General features: G+C 43.7%; 1 protein-coding gene across 2 annotated transcripts in view; it reads left to right on the top strand.

Moving 5' to 3' along the window:
* The window catches only part of LOC101463953 (septin-9), an 81,579-nt gene that overhangs the window by 943 nt on the left and 63,189 nt on the right, over positions 1 to 17,447 (top strand). Inside the window, exon 2 of one of the 2 annotated variants that reach the window (XM_004558417.4) lies at positions 10,464 to 10,526. In XM_004558417.4, the coding sequence (XP_004558474.1) occupies positions 10,464 to 10,526 (63 nt within the window). Of the gene's footprint in view, positions 1 to 10,463; positions 10,527 to 14,994; positions 15,123 to 17,447 lie in introns of those variants that run through there. The other variant, XM_004558421.3, reaches the window with a different exon arrangement.

Raw genomic sequence — 17,447 nt, 5'->3', positions numbered from 1 at the left:
CTGATTATGGTTGTTGTGACACTGTGGAGGCAAAGACTTGAAGCGAGGATGCTTCTTTAAAGGACAATGCCCCCTGTCGCAAGGAAAGTACACCATAAGTGCATGTGACCTTCCTCTATGCTCTCTTTTTTACCTTCCTTTGTTGCAGCTTTCCTCTTAATTCCCCCCTCTTTCTTCTTAAGGCACTGCCTACTATCGCCCACATCTTCTACATTCCCTCACCCCCTCCTTCCACCAAGACACACACACACACATGAATCCTGTCTCTCTTAGCAGTGGCTCAGTCCAATGTACACAACCCTATCCCGCGAAATGCCAGCTTTCCCGGCTCCTCTTCCCCGAGCCTTTGTGCGATGGAGCATCCGATGGTTTTCCATCGGAGCCAAGCACATGTTGGGTCATGCCGCCTCTCCTCCTCCTCTTCCTCTGTGTGTGTGCGTGTTCTCTCTCTTCTTGTCTCTCTTTCTTTGTCTGCCATGTGACGTGCACGGAGCTGTCACATTCTTTGTCAGAGCTTCCACTCGTAGAGCGGTCTAATAACAAAGTGTGTTTGTAAGTCTGACATGTGTGGAAGGCCTTCCTTACAAATGCGCAGCAGTGTTTAGACAAGCACCAGAGATGTGGATAGGTGACTGAGAGAGGAAGGTGGACTCGTGTGTCAGCTTATGTGTGCGTGTATTTCGCACACAAATACCCTTGTAGACACACAAACAAGTACAACGTGTATCTGGCTCATCTGAAGACTGACATTAACAGTGTAGAAATGTGTTTGTGTTTCTGTGTATGTGTTCCGTCATGTAACCCCGCACAGATGAACCCCGCTCCTGGAGCCAATCCCTGGCTTGTACACCACTCCCTCAATTTGTCTGGATCAATGAGTAACCTGCATGAATAACAGCTCACTTCAGCACACAAACACACACACACACACACTTCAAATTCCACTCCTCTCACCTGTGTGACAAAGCCCTCACTCCCCGCTGCATTACAGCTTTTAGCCTGTTTACACTGGAGAGTCAGCCGGGCTTTGATTCAGAGCCTAAAGCTATTGTTTGATGGCAACTTGAAAGTCGAGCTATAAACTGTGTTGAGACATATTCGCCCTGTCATCTAGCAGAGCGTGCCGCCGATGGTCTAACCCTCAATTTGGAAGCCTGTGGATAATGGAGAGATAAGGTATTGGGATAAAGTGGTAAAGTGCTCTTACCACGCTGAGTACTGTAGGTACAGTGTAGGAAACAGCAGGTCCATCAAGTACTCAGTGTTCACTGATTTTGCAACTTGATGCATATGTACTAGTAGTATCAAGTTTTCATATATCACCGTTGTGTCAGCATGTGCCTTCCCTCGCCTGATCCTGGGTCCAGTTTTACACTAACCCCAACCATGGACTGTATATAAAAGTTGAATGTGAAGGCTCACTTTGAAGCCTCAGTTCTGTCATTATGGCCACCTCCATCTTCATGTTTTCCAGAAGCAGAAGTGACAAAATGATTATATCTATGCTTTGCTGAGACTTGCTGATTAGTCAGCTGTGAAAATTCTCACCAAAATCAGAGCGTAGACTTCCTCTTATTAAAAGCAAATTTGATTTAAAATCCTCTGAAAGGGGCGATTAGCACTCATTAGCCCCTCACAGGTAGAAAGGTTTGGCTCTAGTTGGGGGCTTTTCTGTGTGGTTGTTCTCCCTAAGTGGTTTGGTTTCCTCCCACAGCCTAAAAATGTTGTTAATTTAGCTGGTGGTTCTAAATTGACCATAGGTGCCAAAGTGTGAATGAATATTTGTGTGCGTGTGCGCGTGTGTGTGTGTGTTAGCCCTGCGATAGACTGGCATCCTGTCCAGCAGTGCGTCTCGCCCTATGACAGCTCATAACCTCCAGCCCACCATGTGACCCCGAATTGAATAAACAGGAGACGATGGATGGATGATCCAAAAGGCAACAGCACCATAAACACTGTGGGTTATGCAAATTAGCCAAAAGTGGAAGCATTAGCGCTAGAGACTTGTAGCTTTTTATCTTTAGTTTTATGCGAATTTGAGCTGCTGCACATTTTGCACTTCATGTGGCTTTATATTTCGGCCTTGGAGGTTCTCACGAGTTAATACTCCTACTCTGGACCACAACCTGACCATAACCACAAATACAAAGGGTGGTGACTACAGGAAACACACTTTATCTTTGTCATAGATAAAGGCTTATTAAACAAGGGTGCGGACCTGTGGCATCTCTAACCTGTGTAACTCTGTGGAGGTTTAGCAACCTTGAGACTGATAAACATGTATGTGGCAAATAGGCCACAGCACTGTGTTATTAATAAAGACTTCCGTGTGAAATCATAGACCTATACTTACTATGTCTTGTCTCTGCGCTGTGTATGGTCCTCCCCTTTCAGGCGCATAGAGCCTGCTCTGAAGTGTCCACTCTGCTTTGTGTTTATCATCTGCAGCCAAGAATGCAGCTCTGTGATGCTGTGCTGCTGCTGGGGGTGTCAACTGATACAACAGACCGCCTGTACTGTAGGCCCGAGGCCAGGAGCGAGCCTGTAAAAAGATAATGGCAGGCTCGGAGACATTTTGATGCGTGGAGTAACATGTGCGCCGACATCTAGAGACGGGTATTAGGGTGATAAAGTACAGACACTCGCGTACATTTGTTTAGATTTCAGATTTTTACTGCACTGTTATCTGGCTAACATGCAGACCTGAAGAAAAACAAAACCCATAAGGGGGAGTGGGGAAAGCATGCTGTTCAGTAGCCCATGCAACAGATAGCAGCTCCTCCACTTGGCAGGAACAGCCCTGTCCTGTCGTGACATGAATAAATATTTTATTGCAAGTAGCAATCAGTTTAAGTGTTAGTGACTCATATCTGTTCGGAGAGCCTATTAGGGTGGCAATGCCCTCGTGAATTAGCCAGATAATGCATGTTAAATGCATGCGAGCTCTGCTGTCGGTACAAAGTCTTGCTCTTATTGAAAATCAGTTTCCGGGACAACCGCTCTGTATAACATGGCTGCAAGAGGATTTCATCTGCTTTTTAGTTTCTATTTCAGTTTATCAGCTTTGTTTTAGTCGATGAAGCTCTTTTCTTTTTTAACGTGACCTGTTGCTTGCACACACACCTGAGCAAGCACATGCGCTGGCCACATGATGCTTAAGGCTTCAGCGTTAAGGTGGAGTGGCTGTGTTTGTTTAGTTCCTGAAGAACTTAAGTCCCTCATACAAATTAGAAAATCCCAGAAAACATGCGGACGCTGAGGCCCTTAAAACTTTCCTCCTTCTCCCCGTCATTCTCACATTTCTGAAGAATCCCGTCTGTGCAGCCAGTCACTCGCCGAGCTGTTCGCCTGTGACACGTATTTCCTGGGGGAGGCTGTAGCTCATAAAGCTCTACAGGCTATTTGACTAACTCCGTGGCTTTTAACAGCCTTGGAAAAAGGAAGGCTGATGCTTATCTACCACACTGGTATTATTTTATGGACTGCATGAGTTTGCTGTCTAGAGCACGTTTTGATATGATTTAATGCCGACTTGTGTGTGTGGCATTGTGAGGAGTACAGAGAGGCTTTTGTGTGTTGGGCAACACGGTGTTGCTTTTCAATGAATGGAGTGAGTGAAGAAGAAGGTTGGGAAAAAGTGTTGCCTTGGGCGCCATCAGAACAGCGGCCATTCATATGGGTTCCAGTTTAGGGTCACGGATAATCCTTTCCCCAAAATGATAAAAGTGTCTGCGCGTGCGTGTTGAGTCTGCCGATGTGTGGGCAGACCTGCAGCCGGGTAAAGGTCTTACCTGGGCTGTAAAAACAATCTTGAAAAATGGACGTGGAGCCATTCAGTCAGCTTTGCTTTCTTTTCTTTAGCTCTTCCGCTCGCTCACTTCAGCCCTCTTTCATCCACTCCCAGCTCTTTCACAGGCAGAGTTGTGAAACACTGTTTGCAGCATCGTAATGAGGGTCATAAAACACAGTGGAACAGATGGCTGAGCAGAGAGACACAGGGGGAGGAAGGAGGGCTTAGTGAGCTTAACCTTCTTTGACATCATAATTTAAATTAAAAAAAGAAAAAATGATGTTCATTCATGTAGTGTCAACTTCTCCAGTGGATCCTCCAGTAATGGATGCAGGTCTGCAAACACACCACAGTGAAAATCTTTATTTGCTGTGTACACAGTTCAGGGCAGTGCAGGTACACTGGTATTCTTGTGTCTGTCAGACTCAGTCATTGTAATCATAAACCGGTAGTAAATGAAGCAATGAACATGATACGCCTGCATATACAGCGTAATTCACTCGCTGGATCCTTTATTAGGTTCAGCTGATTGTTAATGCACATATCAAACGAGGGAGTCATGTGGCAGAAACTCGATGCTTTTAGTCTTGTAGGATTTGGCAACACAAACTTCAAACTGAGCATCAGAATAGGAAAGAAATGTGATTTAAGTGACTCTAAATGTGGCACAGTTGTTGGTGTCAGATGAGCTGGTCTGAGTCTTTTAGAAACTGCTGATCTACTGGGATTTCCCCACACTGCCATTTTTTTAGATTTGGTCCAAGAAAGAGAAAATATCCAGTGAGCAGCAGTTCTCTGGGTGAAAAATGACTTGTTGAGGTCAGAGGTCACAGGAGAATGGCCAGACTGCTTAAACTGCTTCGAGCTGACAGGAAGACAACAGTAACTCAAATAAATCCTTGTTACAATCGAGGTATGCAGAAAAGCATCTCTGAATGCACAACAAAACTTTGAAGCAGATGTGATACAGCAGCGGAAGACCACACCGAGTGCCGCTCCTGTCAGCTAACAAGAAACGGAGACTCAGAATTTAGCATAAACAACGTGAAAGCGCGGATCCACCCTGCCTTGTATCAATGCTTCCGCCTGCCAGTGGTGTAATTGTGTGGAGAATATTTGCTTGGCACACTTTGGGTTCCTTAGTATAGTACCATCTGAGCATTGTTTAAACACCGCAGGCCACCCGAGTATTGCTGTTGCTCACTATGCCTATGCCTTTATGACCACAGTGTTTCCATCTACTTTAAGCAGGATAACGCACCATGTAACAAAGCTCTAATCATCTCAAACTGCCTTCTTAAACACGACAATGAGTTCACCGTACTAAATATCTGAGGAATGTTTGGAGGACCTAGTTGGATCTGTGCCACGAAGGATTAAGGCAGCTCGGTAAAAAAGGGTAAAACAGGGTACAACCCAGTACTAACAAGGTGTACCTAATAAAGTGGCTGGCGAGTGTATAAGGGAGCATTAAGCAGACATGAATCTGGTTGCACATTTCAAAATCGCCTCAACTTTCTCTATAAGTGCTTTTATTTTGGAACTCTGATATTTTGTAAAATCATAATCAGACAGTGTCCGTGTTTGGTTTATATGAGTGCAAATATCAATAGGTGAAAATCTGGTATCATGTCACAGAACTAATTTATAATTTCCTGTTCCAAGCAACAGTGATAATTAATTGTTCAGGAACTGCTCTGCAGCTGTTTTTAGTAAAGTGACTAAAGACATGTCTTGCATCAGACTGCTGATAAATCAAACCACTAAAGGAAACAGTGAAGTCAAAGAAGCACGGGATGGGGGGGGGGAGATCCGTCCCCTCCTCTGTCCTCCTGCACAAATATCAATACAGCCTCCTCCGCACAGCCTCCTTAAGCAAACACTAAAATCTCAGGTCCCGGCATTAATTATAGCCTACGTTTAGTAAATCCCTCTACCCGGTCTCTGTGCAGGCCGTCCTTCGTGTGTGACCGCATGCGATCACTCTTGTGTCTCAAGTATGTTGAAGTGCTGCACCCTCTCCTCTGTTATTTACTCTTCTCCACTCATTTGACACCATTAACCAATCAGCTGAAACATTTGTCCAAGCATAGCCGTGCACTTTATTGGTCATGCTTAAAAAAACGCCACCTGGCACGAACGCACACACGGCTTTGCTAAACACTGCGTTTTGACATCAGTCACTTTACTGCGAACTCACAAGCACAGACAGATTTGTCAATGTGCAAACATTGTGCAAACATTCATATGTATGCGCTGTGCGTGCGCTGACCTCCTTTGCGCACAGTATCATTTGCAAATATGACATCAGATGATTAAAACTCGCCTTCAAAGGTGAAAAAAGATGCATGTGAATGTATACGTTTCTGTTTGCTGCCTCAGACAAGACTGTGCAGGAGGACAAACAGATTCGGCACACAGACACTTTTGTGCTAGTGTAGAAGTAAACTTGGCAGGTGTCCCTCTTTTTCTTTGTATTGCTGTATGTCTGTCAGTACTTTGCCCTCACTTTAAACTACGCTGAATTATATCACCTTTATGCCAAATGCCAGCGTTTCAAAGCGACTTCGTGCTGCTTTTTTTGCGGCTTCTGTGCCGCTTTACTTTGTTGCGATGATATGCATTGCTCGCCCCATTTGAAGGAGAGGTTCAGTTGCAAGGGTGTGCATGTGCATCCAAGAATAAATAAGTACAGACATGTTTTTTAGCTCCGAGGCTTGATAGACTTGACTCCACAAACCTGAAGCTCTGTGCACACACTAGCATAGCAGGCCAATTGGGTCATGACATGAAAAGTTGCTGATTAATGATTCACACTCACAGCAAATGGTCAGCCCGAGTTCCTGTTTGGTGATTTAAAGAGTAAGACTTCCTCCCTAAATCAACATTGAATGCGCAAGTAGTGCTACTTACATCGACCGTAGCTCAATATTGAGTGTAAAACAGGTTAAATCAATTCTGAAATGCTTATAATAATCTATGCTAAACCTGGGCTTTTTCTGGTCTGACTGGGGGTGCGGGGAATCAAACTGGGACACTGGGAGCAGGTAAAAGTTCAAAATTGAATTCTTAAATAAAAGGCAAAGGAGCAGAGAGTCGGCGAGGCTGAATCCAACCATGAGAAAACCAAAGGTACAAACAACAAACAAACAAACAAAACTTACTGAGACCTGGGACAAGTGTGCACAGAAAAACATGAGAAAACTGCTTAACTACAAGACAATCTAACAACTAAAAGTCTGTTGGTGCACGTCTTTAGACTGTGGGAGGAAGCCTGAGTATCCGGGAGAACATGCAATTCCACACAGAAAGGTCCTGACCTTCTTGCTATGAGGAAACAGTGCTCCCCACCGCACCAGCGTGCTGTCTGTAGCCTAATGATTTGTTCTAAATGATACAATTCTGCTGTAATGTATCTGCAGACGGCAACATTTTTGCCAACAAAGCAGTCATATTGTTTTCATTATGCTGACGATGCTGGGCTGCATCATCACTTCCTGCATTTACTCTCCTCATTGTGAGGAATGACTTCAAACGCTCCATCGCACCTTCTCGCCTTCTGCTACATGTGCACACTCGCGTATTACAAAAGCTTTACTCATGTATTCCAGTCATATACCCGCCACACTCACTACCTCTCCCTCGGGCCAGCTGTCTTTGTGTTCATCAGTGACAGCAGAGGAGGGAAAACCGCTATGTTGGCTGGCAGCGTTAGAAGAAAACAAAGCCCATGTTGTGCACCAATTTGTGGAAGGAAGTACTTCTAAGAATTAAAAACAGGATGGGACGACTGAATCATCATCCACCGGATGAACTACCTCATCTGATCTGCGTTAAGCGAGTCGACGCAGGCGACGTCTAGAAGCTTAAGGGAAGTGGAGACGAGAGTGTGGTTGATCAGACAAAGATGCAGCATCTTGTTTCCATGCCACTGCATGACCCAGGAGGACAACACTTTTTTATCATGCTATTCTCTCTGTAACCAAAGCTATTCTTTATTATGCTTTATTTTGTGTCAAGTAAATCCTGTATTGTTTGCATGAAGCAAATGAGAAGCCACAACCAAAGCTTTGAACATGGTTAACACAAGTCCGCAGTCACTGGGACTCTATTTAAACCTATGAGCGCTCTGAGATTAAATCTGACTACACATGAAATGAAGTTAGAGATGATGTGGTTTTAGTGAGTGAAGCAAACACTGGTGGATGATCGTGATTAAAGAAACGCTCAGTGACCTGATCTCAGTGCGTTTGACATGCTGAAGATAAAAAAACAGAAGGCAGGAAGACCCACAAAGAAATAGCAGCTGAATATAGCTGCAATAAACATGACAGTGGAGGAAATGCATGTTTTCTTATGTATCTTAGTTTAGGCAGTCATTGCCTGCAACGGATTCTTAAGCTTATCTGTAATTGCTAAAGTAATCTTGAGCAATGTGTTTCAGAGGAAGGGTTTTTTTTTGGTTGTGTTTGTTTGTTATGTCACCTAACTCTGACCTGTGAATCATTCAACATGAAAAGGTACCTGAAGATGCCAAAGATGATACAGTTTTAGAAGCACAAGTTAATGTCTTTCATAAAGAGCTATTAGCTGAAAACTGGGGATGGGTCTGAAAGGTGTGTAGTTTGTCTTTAAAATAATTAAATATTGAGGAAGTTGGATGAGTGGAGGACAAAAGAAGAAGTAGGTGGAGGCTCTGTCATTATTTAGGTCACAACTGATGGAATTATGAGTGCAAAAAAGTACCATGACATTTTGATCCAGCATGCATCACCATCTGCAAAGTACGGCTTCATTTTTAAACATAACAATGACTCCAAACACACAATAGAACGCTATCAGTCATAAACGGGTCCAGACCTCAACATTAGAGTTACACTTTCACTATAAAAACTCATTTCCTGTATTTCCATGCATGGTTGCACACATTTCAATAAGTACCTGCACCTACTTCCTATTTTCCTTCCTGAATATCAGGACCTTAGTACTGTGTAAAGGACAAAAAGCTTTACATTTGAGCCCCTAAAGCTTTGGACTGTGTATAAAAATGGCCATAACTCATCTGTGATTAATGCAACAATTGTTTTTAATGCCTTAAATAAAAGCTGAGAGTCTGCATATCTGTTATTCACTCATAAGGTCCATTTGATGTTACTGCAATGCAAACACATTTTGGTAGACAGCAGTCAAAGATGGCTGCTGTATTCACTTATGAGATCTTTTAGAAAACTCCATTGCCGTTTATTTAACCAAAACGTTCAGTCTGAAAATGTTACACATGATTTTAAGTGATGAATAAAACTATTTTTAAATATTAATCTCACATATAATTCATTTACTCTCTACATCATTCTTCCTTTGACTGGCTGAAGTCACGTGTTAGTCATGTACGTTAAAGAAAATATTCACCCCTGTTCCTGTAGTGGAGCTGAATCACCTGTTTGAACAGAAAACAGCTTTTTAGCTCAGTACGCCACCAGCCATTGCTGGGGATTCAGCAGCACTGAACGCGCGCACACACACACACACGCAAACACACACACCGGAGTCGATCAATGAGAGATTATCTTCAACGTTCCACCAGAGTAACACAGCGGACCGTCTGCCAAGAGGAAGCAACATTCCTCTGATTCTTAAAACAACCACCGTCATGTAGAACAAGACTGTTGACACTGAGATCTCTCTGAGATAAACATGAATGTGGATGAATAACCTTTTATTTTCCAGAAAATAAGCATACGGGACCCCGGGGAGAACACTTAACGGGATCAGGAGATCATAACTTCAGCTGCACTTTTCAGATCTTTCCACACTTTCATCAGCACTGATTTATACTTTCAGCTGCTGTTCTAATTTAACCACTGAGGTTTGCTTTGTTTACGCCCTTTCCTCCCTCTCTGGCTTTACTAAATTTAAACAAACTGCTTCCACCCACCTGCCAAAGCATCATACATTCACTCCATCAGCACAATTTTAGTCTATTCATGCGCAAACAAAACATGCAACAGGCCGCATGTAGTAGAATTGTCACACTGTGCCGTTACTCTCTTCTCTGTCATGCACTTTCTCCTAACTGCAGCTTTGGTCTTCTGGGTTTACTTCATCCACACAATTATAAAACCAGAAACAAACGACAAACTAATTTACAAAAAAAAAAAAGAGCCTGGCTTTTTCTCTCTGTGGTCGGACAATAATAGCAGTCTTTCAAACTGTTGGTTTACTTTGTTTTTCCAAATAGCAACTGTAGATTATTTTGGCCTCATGAAGAATGTGAAGTAATGCTTTTCCATTTGGTGCCCGTCTTTTCAAAACGCCACTGGCAGCAGGTGTTCCTCGTGGGGAAAAGTGAATCCGCTCGAATGTGTCATTTTGGATTTGGCCATTAAAAGGAAACACTGGCAAACGCGAGCTAAACTGCAGACTTTCCCTGATAATTTGCCGTTTTTGAAGAATAGGGGCAAACTGCATAACCAGACCTGCCACTGAGAATGCTTATTATTTCACAGCGTAACCCTAAACTGTGGTTTTGTGCAGACTTTATTGTATGTTTGCTCGTACTCCATAACTGTGGCCGAGAATTGTGAGTAATGCAATATTTCTTTCCTAATGCTGACTACATTCCAGATGAGGAGATTTCACTCATTTTCCCTTCTTTCCTTGTCACAATCCACAGCACGAGCCTCCAGCGCTCGAGCGAGGAGAACCGAGAGAGAGGCCTCCGGCATCACCAGCCCCAGTAAGTAGACTCCACCACTCCAGTGTCCGCACATTCAAAACATCCAAGCTTCTAAACTAAACAACATAAGGTAAAGATTCCCACAGGGTACCTTGCATTTCTCGTAGGTATACTTGCACACAGCGTTTGCAGAATTTGCTGTTGGTCTGTGGATTTAGCCTCTCTTCGGGTAATCCCAGAGATGTGATCTCTGTGGCATCTGTTGCAACATCGTTTATTCTTCTCATCACTGAGTCATAAAAAGACTAGCTGCATGTTCAGAGCTGTGAAAGGACTGTGTGGACTGATCACACCCCTCCCTGCTGCTAATGAGTCAGGGACAAGACAAAATCCAAACATTGAGAGCCTAAAAAGTTTTGCATAATTTGGTACATTCATCTCCAAGAATCGATTGTAATCTGTCTCTTGTGGGCGGAGGTAGACGCAAAAAACGTTTTTTTTTCCCACTTCGATAAATTGCTCTCTATTACTTTGAAGTGTTATGTAAGCCGACGTCAATGACCATCAGCTGAGGAAGGTGCGAACACTGCGTGTTTCCTGCAGAGCTAACGGCTAATAGTCAGTAAATAGCAGATCACACATACAAGGGTAAGAAACTCTAGCAAAAAACATTTAAAGGATTGTCATTTAATTATTATTTTAGATCTTATTTCATACTTAAACAAAATAAGTTATCTTGGCTCTGACCACTCCCACTGTACTGCATAATTTTAAAGGTTAGAGGTTATTTAAAAAATACAGGTTATAAAAAATAAGCCCTAAAAAACAGTTTATTTGCTTCAATGCCAGCAGTGTTTTTGCAGTGTTGTTTAAATGGTAGTTTTCAGATTTAAAATAAAAATCTTGCACAAATAAAATGTGTAATATTTCACAGAAAGAAAAAACACATCCACACATACTGACCGTCTCTTTCACGGCTGTTTATGAAACCATCAACTAATCACGTGATCAACACCACATCTCAAACTGGGGGGATTACATCACGCTGCAAACTGTGGCTTAGAAGATGAGATAAGGTACTTGTTTATCTTGATACCTCTAACTGTTCAAAAGAAACTCGTCAGTCTGCAGTCGCACAAACTGAATTCTCCCACCAGTCTTTGCGTCAGCAGCACTTTTGTGAAAGGATTTTTCTGTGTAACAGACAGCAAGGGATAAAACAAAAGGGGAATAATGACTCTTCAGACAGTATCTGAAAAATTGTTCTGTTGAATTATAGAGCATCATTCAAGAAAAACCAAATGACCAGAAATCCAAACGATCCCCGTTGAGCAAGCACTTGGAGAGTGTGGGAAGGAAGAACTCCATTTTAGCAGGAAGAACCCTCCAGGAAAACCAGGCTCAGGGAGGGGCCGCCATCTAATGCAATCGGTTAAGAGATATAGAGAAAGAGAAGAGAGAAAAAGGAAGCGCAGAGAGAGTCAAGTGAGGACAGCAACATGAGGGTAATCAATGATTTTAGGCTTCGCTCTTTTTAAGCAGTAGTACTTGTTTTTTCCGCTGTTCACTCTCAGTTTTAAAAGGACGGTGTTTCGTTTAACATGACAGCGAAGCACGTCACTGAGGGAACAAAGAAAAGCACCAACGACCATCATCTTTCTTCCCCATTTTGATGCTCAGTTTGAACATCAGCACGTCATCTTGACCATGCCCACACAGAGTGACGTGATGCCATATGATTGGCTGATTAGATGTTTCCATACCCACATGCTGTACTTACAAACAGTGCTTGAGGCTCCAGAAGAGGCCCTGCTTGTCAGCAGACCCCCCCCAACGCTGATGCAGCTGCCACAGGGTGTGTGTGTGCAGGTATGTGTGTGTGTGCGTGCAGGAGTTTGTGTAGGCATTCACAGGGAGATGCTCCGTACAAAACATCTGCCAACGGAGCAGATTTACGAGCCAGCAGGCGTGTGTTTGGGAGGATGCTTTACTGTAAACTCAATTAGAGCACACACACACATACACACAGGTCTGCCCAACACTGTTGCCATTGTCTGTCTGTGTGTGGTTAATTCCCCTCTATTAGTCAGCAGATCCTATTTTATTGGACATGCACACAGAGACATTACAGAGATATAGCCCTCCAGAAGGATAATCACATGCACTTAACCCAGATAGGATTTAATTCTAACACTTCATTTTTTTATGGCAAAAGCAACACATTGAGTGACATTTACTCTCATCTTAAACTTAATGGGACAGTTCACCCAAATATCAAATCTGCACATTTCCTGTCTTTTCAAAGTGCCACAAAATACATTTCCAAAGCAAACTGTAATGTGAGCAGGTTCAGGTTGTAGGAACTATTTTCTTTCTAATCTATTAACATTGCAAAGAAGCATGCAGCAAGCTAACTTTACAGTTGAGCTTAGAGGGGGCCACTAATGTTTACATCCTGTAGCCTTTTATGAGCACCAGCCTCTCACTACAGTTAGATGTGTGTTTCCTGATGTACTGTACTGTGCAAAAATGTTTTGTCAAATGGGAAGTATGTACAGTGATTTATTGAAATGTGCGAACATACATGTAAATAGAGTATATAAGGCCAAAACAGAGTTTGTAAAATTCTAATGAGCTTGAAAGACAACCTTTATTCTCAACCCCTCCAGGAGTGTTTTCATCTAATTTCTTGAAGCAGTCTTCAGGAATAGTTTTCCAGGTTTCCTGAAGGAAGTTCTTCCTTGGATGTTGGCTCACTTTCTTTCTGTTCTCTGTCAAGATGTTCCCCCACTCGTCCTGTTTCCTCACTTTTTTTAAGGACACACTGCACATCGTGCTAACATATGCCAACTTTTTGACTGCACAAATACAGTCGGTGCCTATCAGCCTGTTATCTTTGGCAGTTTTGTATATTCAGCTAACGAAATTAAGTGCCTCAAGATACTGTTTAAGATGGTTTGTTTCCAATTGTCTGTTTTGTATTGACAACAGGTGCCTTTTTTATCCTTGAATTATTCATATGTCAGTGTTAAGTAGTCTAACAAACAAGAAAAACATTCCTCTAAAAATAGTCAGGCAGAGCCAAGTTCTAAATAAAAAGCTTGAAAGATCTCTAGAAAGCTACTTTTAAAAGGTTTGAAAAAAATCTGTCTCCTTAGAAGCAAAGTTTAAAGAAATAAAGGGTGAGCCAAGACTGCTGCACAGTACCTTACTCAGTCAAGTGTACAAAATCAGTCTGGATGGATAAATAGCCTTACAATCATCTTATTAATATACAAGAACTGTCAAAAGGAGCGGATTTCGCTTAAATGACTTGATAGATTCTCTCATCGGCAAACCAGCAACAGCAGGAGTAGGTGAACATCGTCAATCTCTAATATATAGTATCTGTGTCTGAAAGTAGGCCTGAATTTTGATCTGCTCAGCCATTGTTTAGATTGTCTATCAGCATCTAATTAGTCGTTTAATTATTTTGGCAACAAATACTAATCATGTCTGAGCCTCCTGCTAGAATTGTGCACTCTATCCTCTTTGCTTACATCGGCTTCCAGCTAATCAGAGTTCCAGATTTTATCCATTCGGGGCCTAATGAGGCTGGTTTTAACTGAAGGATTAAAAGTGATTTGAGTTGAGACAAACAAAGGACACACAAGCACTCCGAAGCCTCCTATGAAGGCACAAATACTGGGTCACTGGGGACGTTACGTATTGCACAAGACAGCTGACTGGCATGTCTAAGTGTGTTTGAGCTCTCTATCAGAGCTCAGACGCTTGCCATGTGACCCCTGACCTCTGCGGCGCAGCGTGAGGGATATGCCAACAGTCGCAGGTCATTTTAGTTTCCTGAGCACACATTTCAGCACGACGGCTGCTGTTCCACTACACCAGCAAAGCACAAGCGCTTCTTCTGCGTTACCTATATAGGCTCGTTACTGGGAAGCTTTAATTGGGAAGTTTTAATTAAGTTCCCCCTTCTTGCTTCCAGCTCTTATTGTTTTCGCGCTTCAGTGTTATTTCTATCAGCCTTTCACATCGTACGCAACGGCAGAACTGTTTCATCGTGGGGAAGTCCAGACGTGGCTGAGGCAGGACAGTCCTACCAGCTCGACGAGATCGCAGTTGGTATCAAATGAATCAGGGCCGGAGCGCACGCACGCACACGCGAGGAGAGCATTATAAGCAGGCTGACAGAGGAGTTTTCAAGTCCAGCGGTTTATTTTTGTCTGTAAGGAGCTTGTCCGTGTCACATGGTGGAGCTAATGGTTTCTATTTTCAAGACACAATGCTGCTTCAGTCTCTTGGTCTGCTCTGAAGAAGGAGAGGGAGAGAGAGAGGGAGCAACATATGATCAGCACATGGGGATGTCGTAATTCTGAATTCATTAGCAAGACACACTGAAGGAATCAGTGTTGAGGGAGGAGGGGAAAGGGAGAGAGAGCCCGAAAGGAAAGAGAGAGTAAGAAGAGGAGGAAGAGGAACAGAGGGAGAAAGGGAAGGAGTGAGGGAGCAAGAGGGGGGGGGGGGGGGGGGAAGGGAAGGCTAAAAAAAGGCAGAGAGAGAGGGAGAGGGTGAGAGAGGGAGAGTGGAGTCAAAGAGCAGACACTACATGTGGCTGTGGAGGGAGTGATCCGGTTATGGAGGGGGACAAATTCTCAGGTAAGCCCAAACTCTCGGGGAGCTTAGATGAGTCCGTGCCATCCGTTCTTTAGCGCAGTTTAAGGCTCTTCGTCGGCTCTTTTGCTGGGTTATTTTCTCCATGAGCCAGAGTCTATTTTTCCCCTCCATGGTATTTTCCACTCTCTCATTCTGGGCTGTTTGCTGACTGGATGTTTTCTTTGGGGTTTGGAAGCTGGGACCAGGAGCTCTGCAGGGTTTGTGGAGCAGCTTAGCGGACCCGATTTTGGTTTATCTGTCTTTTATCTGTCCTGTTTCCTTTCATGTATTTCTGTCTCTCTGCACTCACCTCACCATCTGTATCACCAAACCTCTGTTAGATGTTTTTGTCTTTACAGGCTGTTGGTCAGGATTTGGACTGGTTTGCTTCGTTTTCATTTGTTGCAAGAGTGCTGCAACTTTTTTAGAGAGTTACTTTTTTGTGCTAAAGTGACAAAGAACAGAACTTATTTCTTAGATATTTCTCTCCATCCCCTGCATTCTTCTTTAGTGTGAAAACAGGAAGGAGCTCTGTTTGAACAGTACTACTCTTGTCCCTTGTGGCTTTGATCCCTCTTTGGCCATCGGTCAGTCCCTCTTTCAGTTGACAGCGACGTTCCAAATTTGCACCTCTGCCATGTCTTTCTTTGCTGGATGCGGCAAACAATACACATTAGTGAACTGATAACCGTTTTTCTGTGCACAGGTGCTGGTATGTGAGCTGGACATTATGCTAAAGTCATCAGTGAGGGAACCCTGTCTGCTTCTCGCTGGTATTTTTTATAGGTGTTAGTGTGAGAGCTGTAAAAAAGCTCAAGAGACGTAGGGTGGAAACGTTCAAGTGGTGGCAGCAGCATGTTTATATGAGTGTGTGTGGGACTGTCTATGTTAATGAGCATACATGTGGTTGGTGCGGTAGTGTGTGTGTGTGTGTGTGTGTGTGTGTGTGTGTGTGTGTGTGTGTGTGTGTGTGTGTGTGTGTGTGTGTGTGTGTGTGTGTGTGTGTGTGTGTGTGAACGAGCACAGCTTGTAGCACCTACAGGGTCTGTTGAATCGAATTGAAGTAAGCTCAGATTATTGACAAGTGTTTGGTGGAAGTGTAAAGTAGTGGTACACCTATCGCACTTCTCGCGCCCCGTGAACAGCTCCTCTCGTTTCTCTTTTAGTAAGCATTGTATCGCGCTGGACTCATTTTTCTGTTGCCTGCTGTTTCACGCTTATGTATTCAGTTCCTTTTAACCTTCCGAAAAGCCCTTTTACAGTGTGTTCCTCATTCACACACCGATGCATGGTGGCAGAATTTCCATTCAAGTTCCCCCACCCCCCGGCCACTGGGAGCATTTGGGCACATGGGAAACACAAATATCCAAGGCAGTGGCATTCAGGCACCACCCTTGCCTAAACCACGGAGTATTTCCAGGAGTGAGAGCGTGTCTGAAGTGGACAGTTTCCTGCCGCGTGCCACATATAAGAAAGGACTTCTGAAAGAGTCTCGACCTGATTCTCTTGAAATTGTCCAAAGCTCATGTCTGGAATTACTAGACAACCTACACGTCCTCCTGAGGCACAGTTGCCTCTGAAAAGCAGCTGTGGCCTTTCTGTGTGGACTATCGCAGCCTTAATCTTAGCTCAGATAGGCTGCGACCCTTTTTGTTGTTATATGTATCATGTGTACCCCACTTAATGAATCCGCTCTGTTTCCCCACCCCTCTGGTGCTGATGCTGATTTTCAAGGCTCCCTTTGTCTCCTGTGATCCTCCCCCCTCATGAATCAACGACCGTGATGTCCTCAACAGAAACTTTCCATGAACCTCAGAGCTGATGTTTCACATCATTTCCAGTCACAGTGAAGTCAGCTGATGAGGTTTGATAAACATCTGCATGACACAACCATAGTCAACGCCGCTCTGAAGTCTCAGGGTCATGACTTTCACAGTGACTACAAGCTTTTGTGATCAATGCGGTAACTCACTGAAAGACGCCAGGCAGGCTGTTTGTGGCAGGAGCGCTCTGATTGATGTGTAATTTACACACTCACCACCAGGTGGAGGCGCTGAGTTACACGACGGTCACTGGAGTCTCAGAGACTTGTTGTGCTGTTCTGCATCTTCAGGCTGCTGCGCAGTAACTGGTTTTAAGGAAACAACAGAGTTGATTTTGGTGAAAACAAAACATGCCTGCAGGGGAAAAACTAGGGTCGTGATGACAGTGCTGGCTTGTTGACCTATTAAACAGTGCTGTTACCGACCCAGTGGTGACACGGCGCAGAAGGCGTAGGTGGGAGAAAGAAAGACGAGCGTAATGAGAGTCATCTCCATTGAAGGACAG

Source organism: Maylandia zebra, linkage group LG4 (assembly GCF_041146795.1).
Source record: "Maylandia zebra isolate NMK-2024a linkage group LG4, Mzebra_GT3a, whole genome shotgun sequence".
In the NCBI taxonomy this organism is placed as follows: Eukaryota; Metazoa; Chordata; class Actinopteri; order Cichliformes; family Cichlidae; genus Maylandia; species Maylandia zebra.
This window is presented reverse-complemented; position numbering and strand designations above follow the sequence as displayed.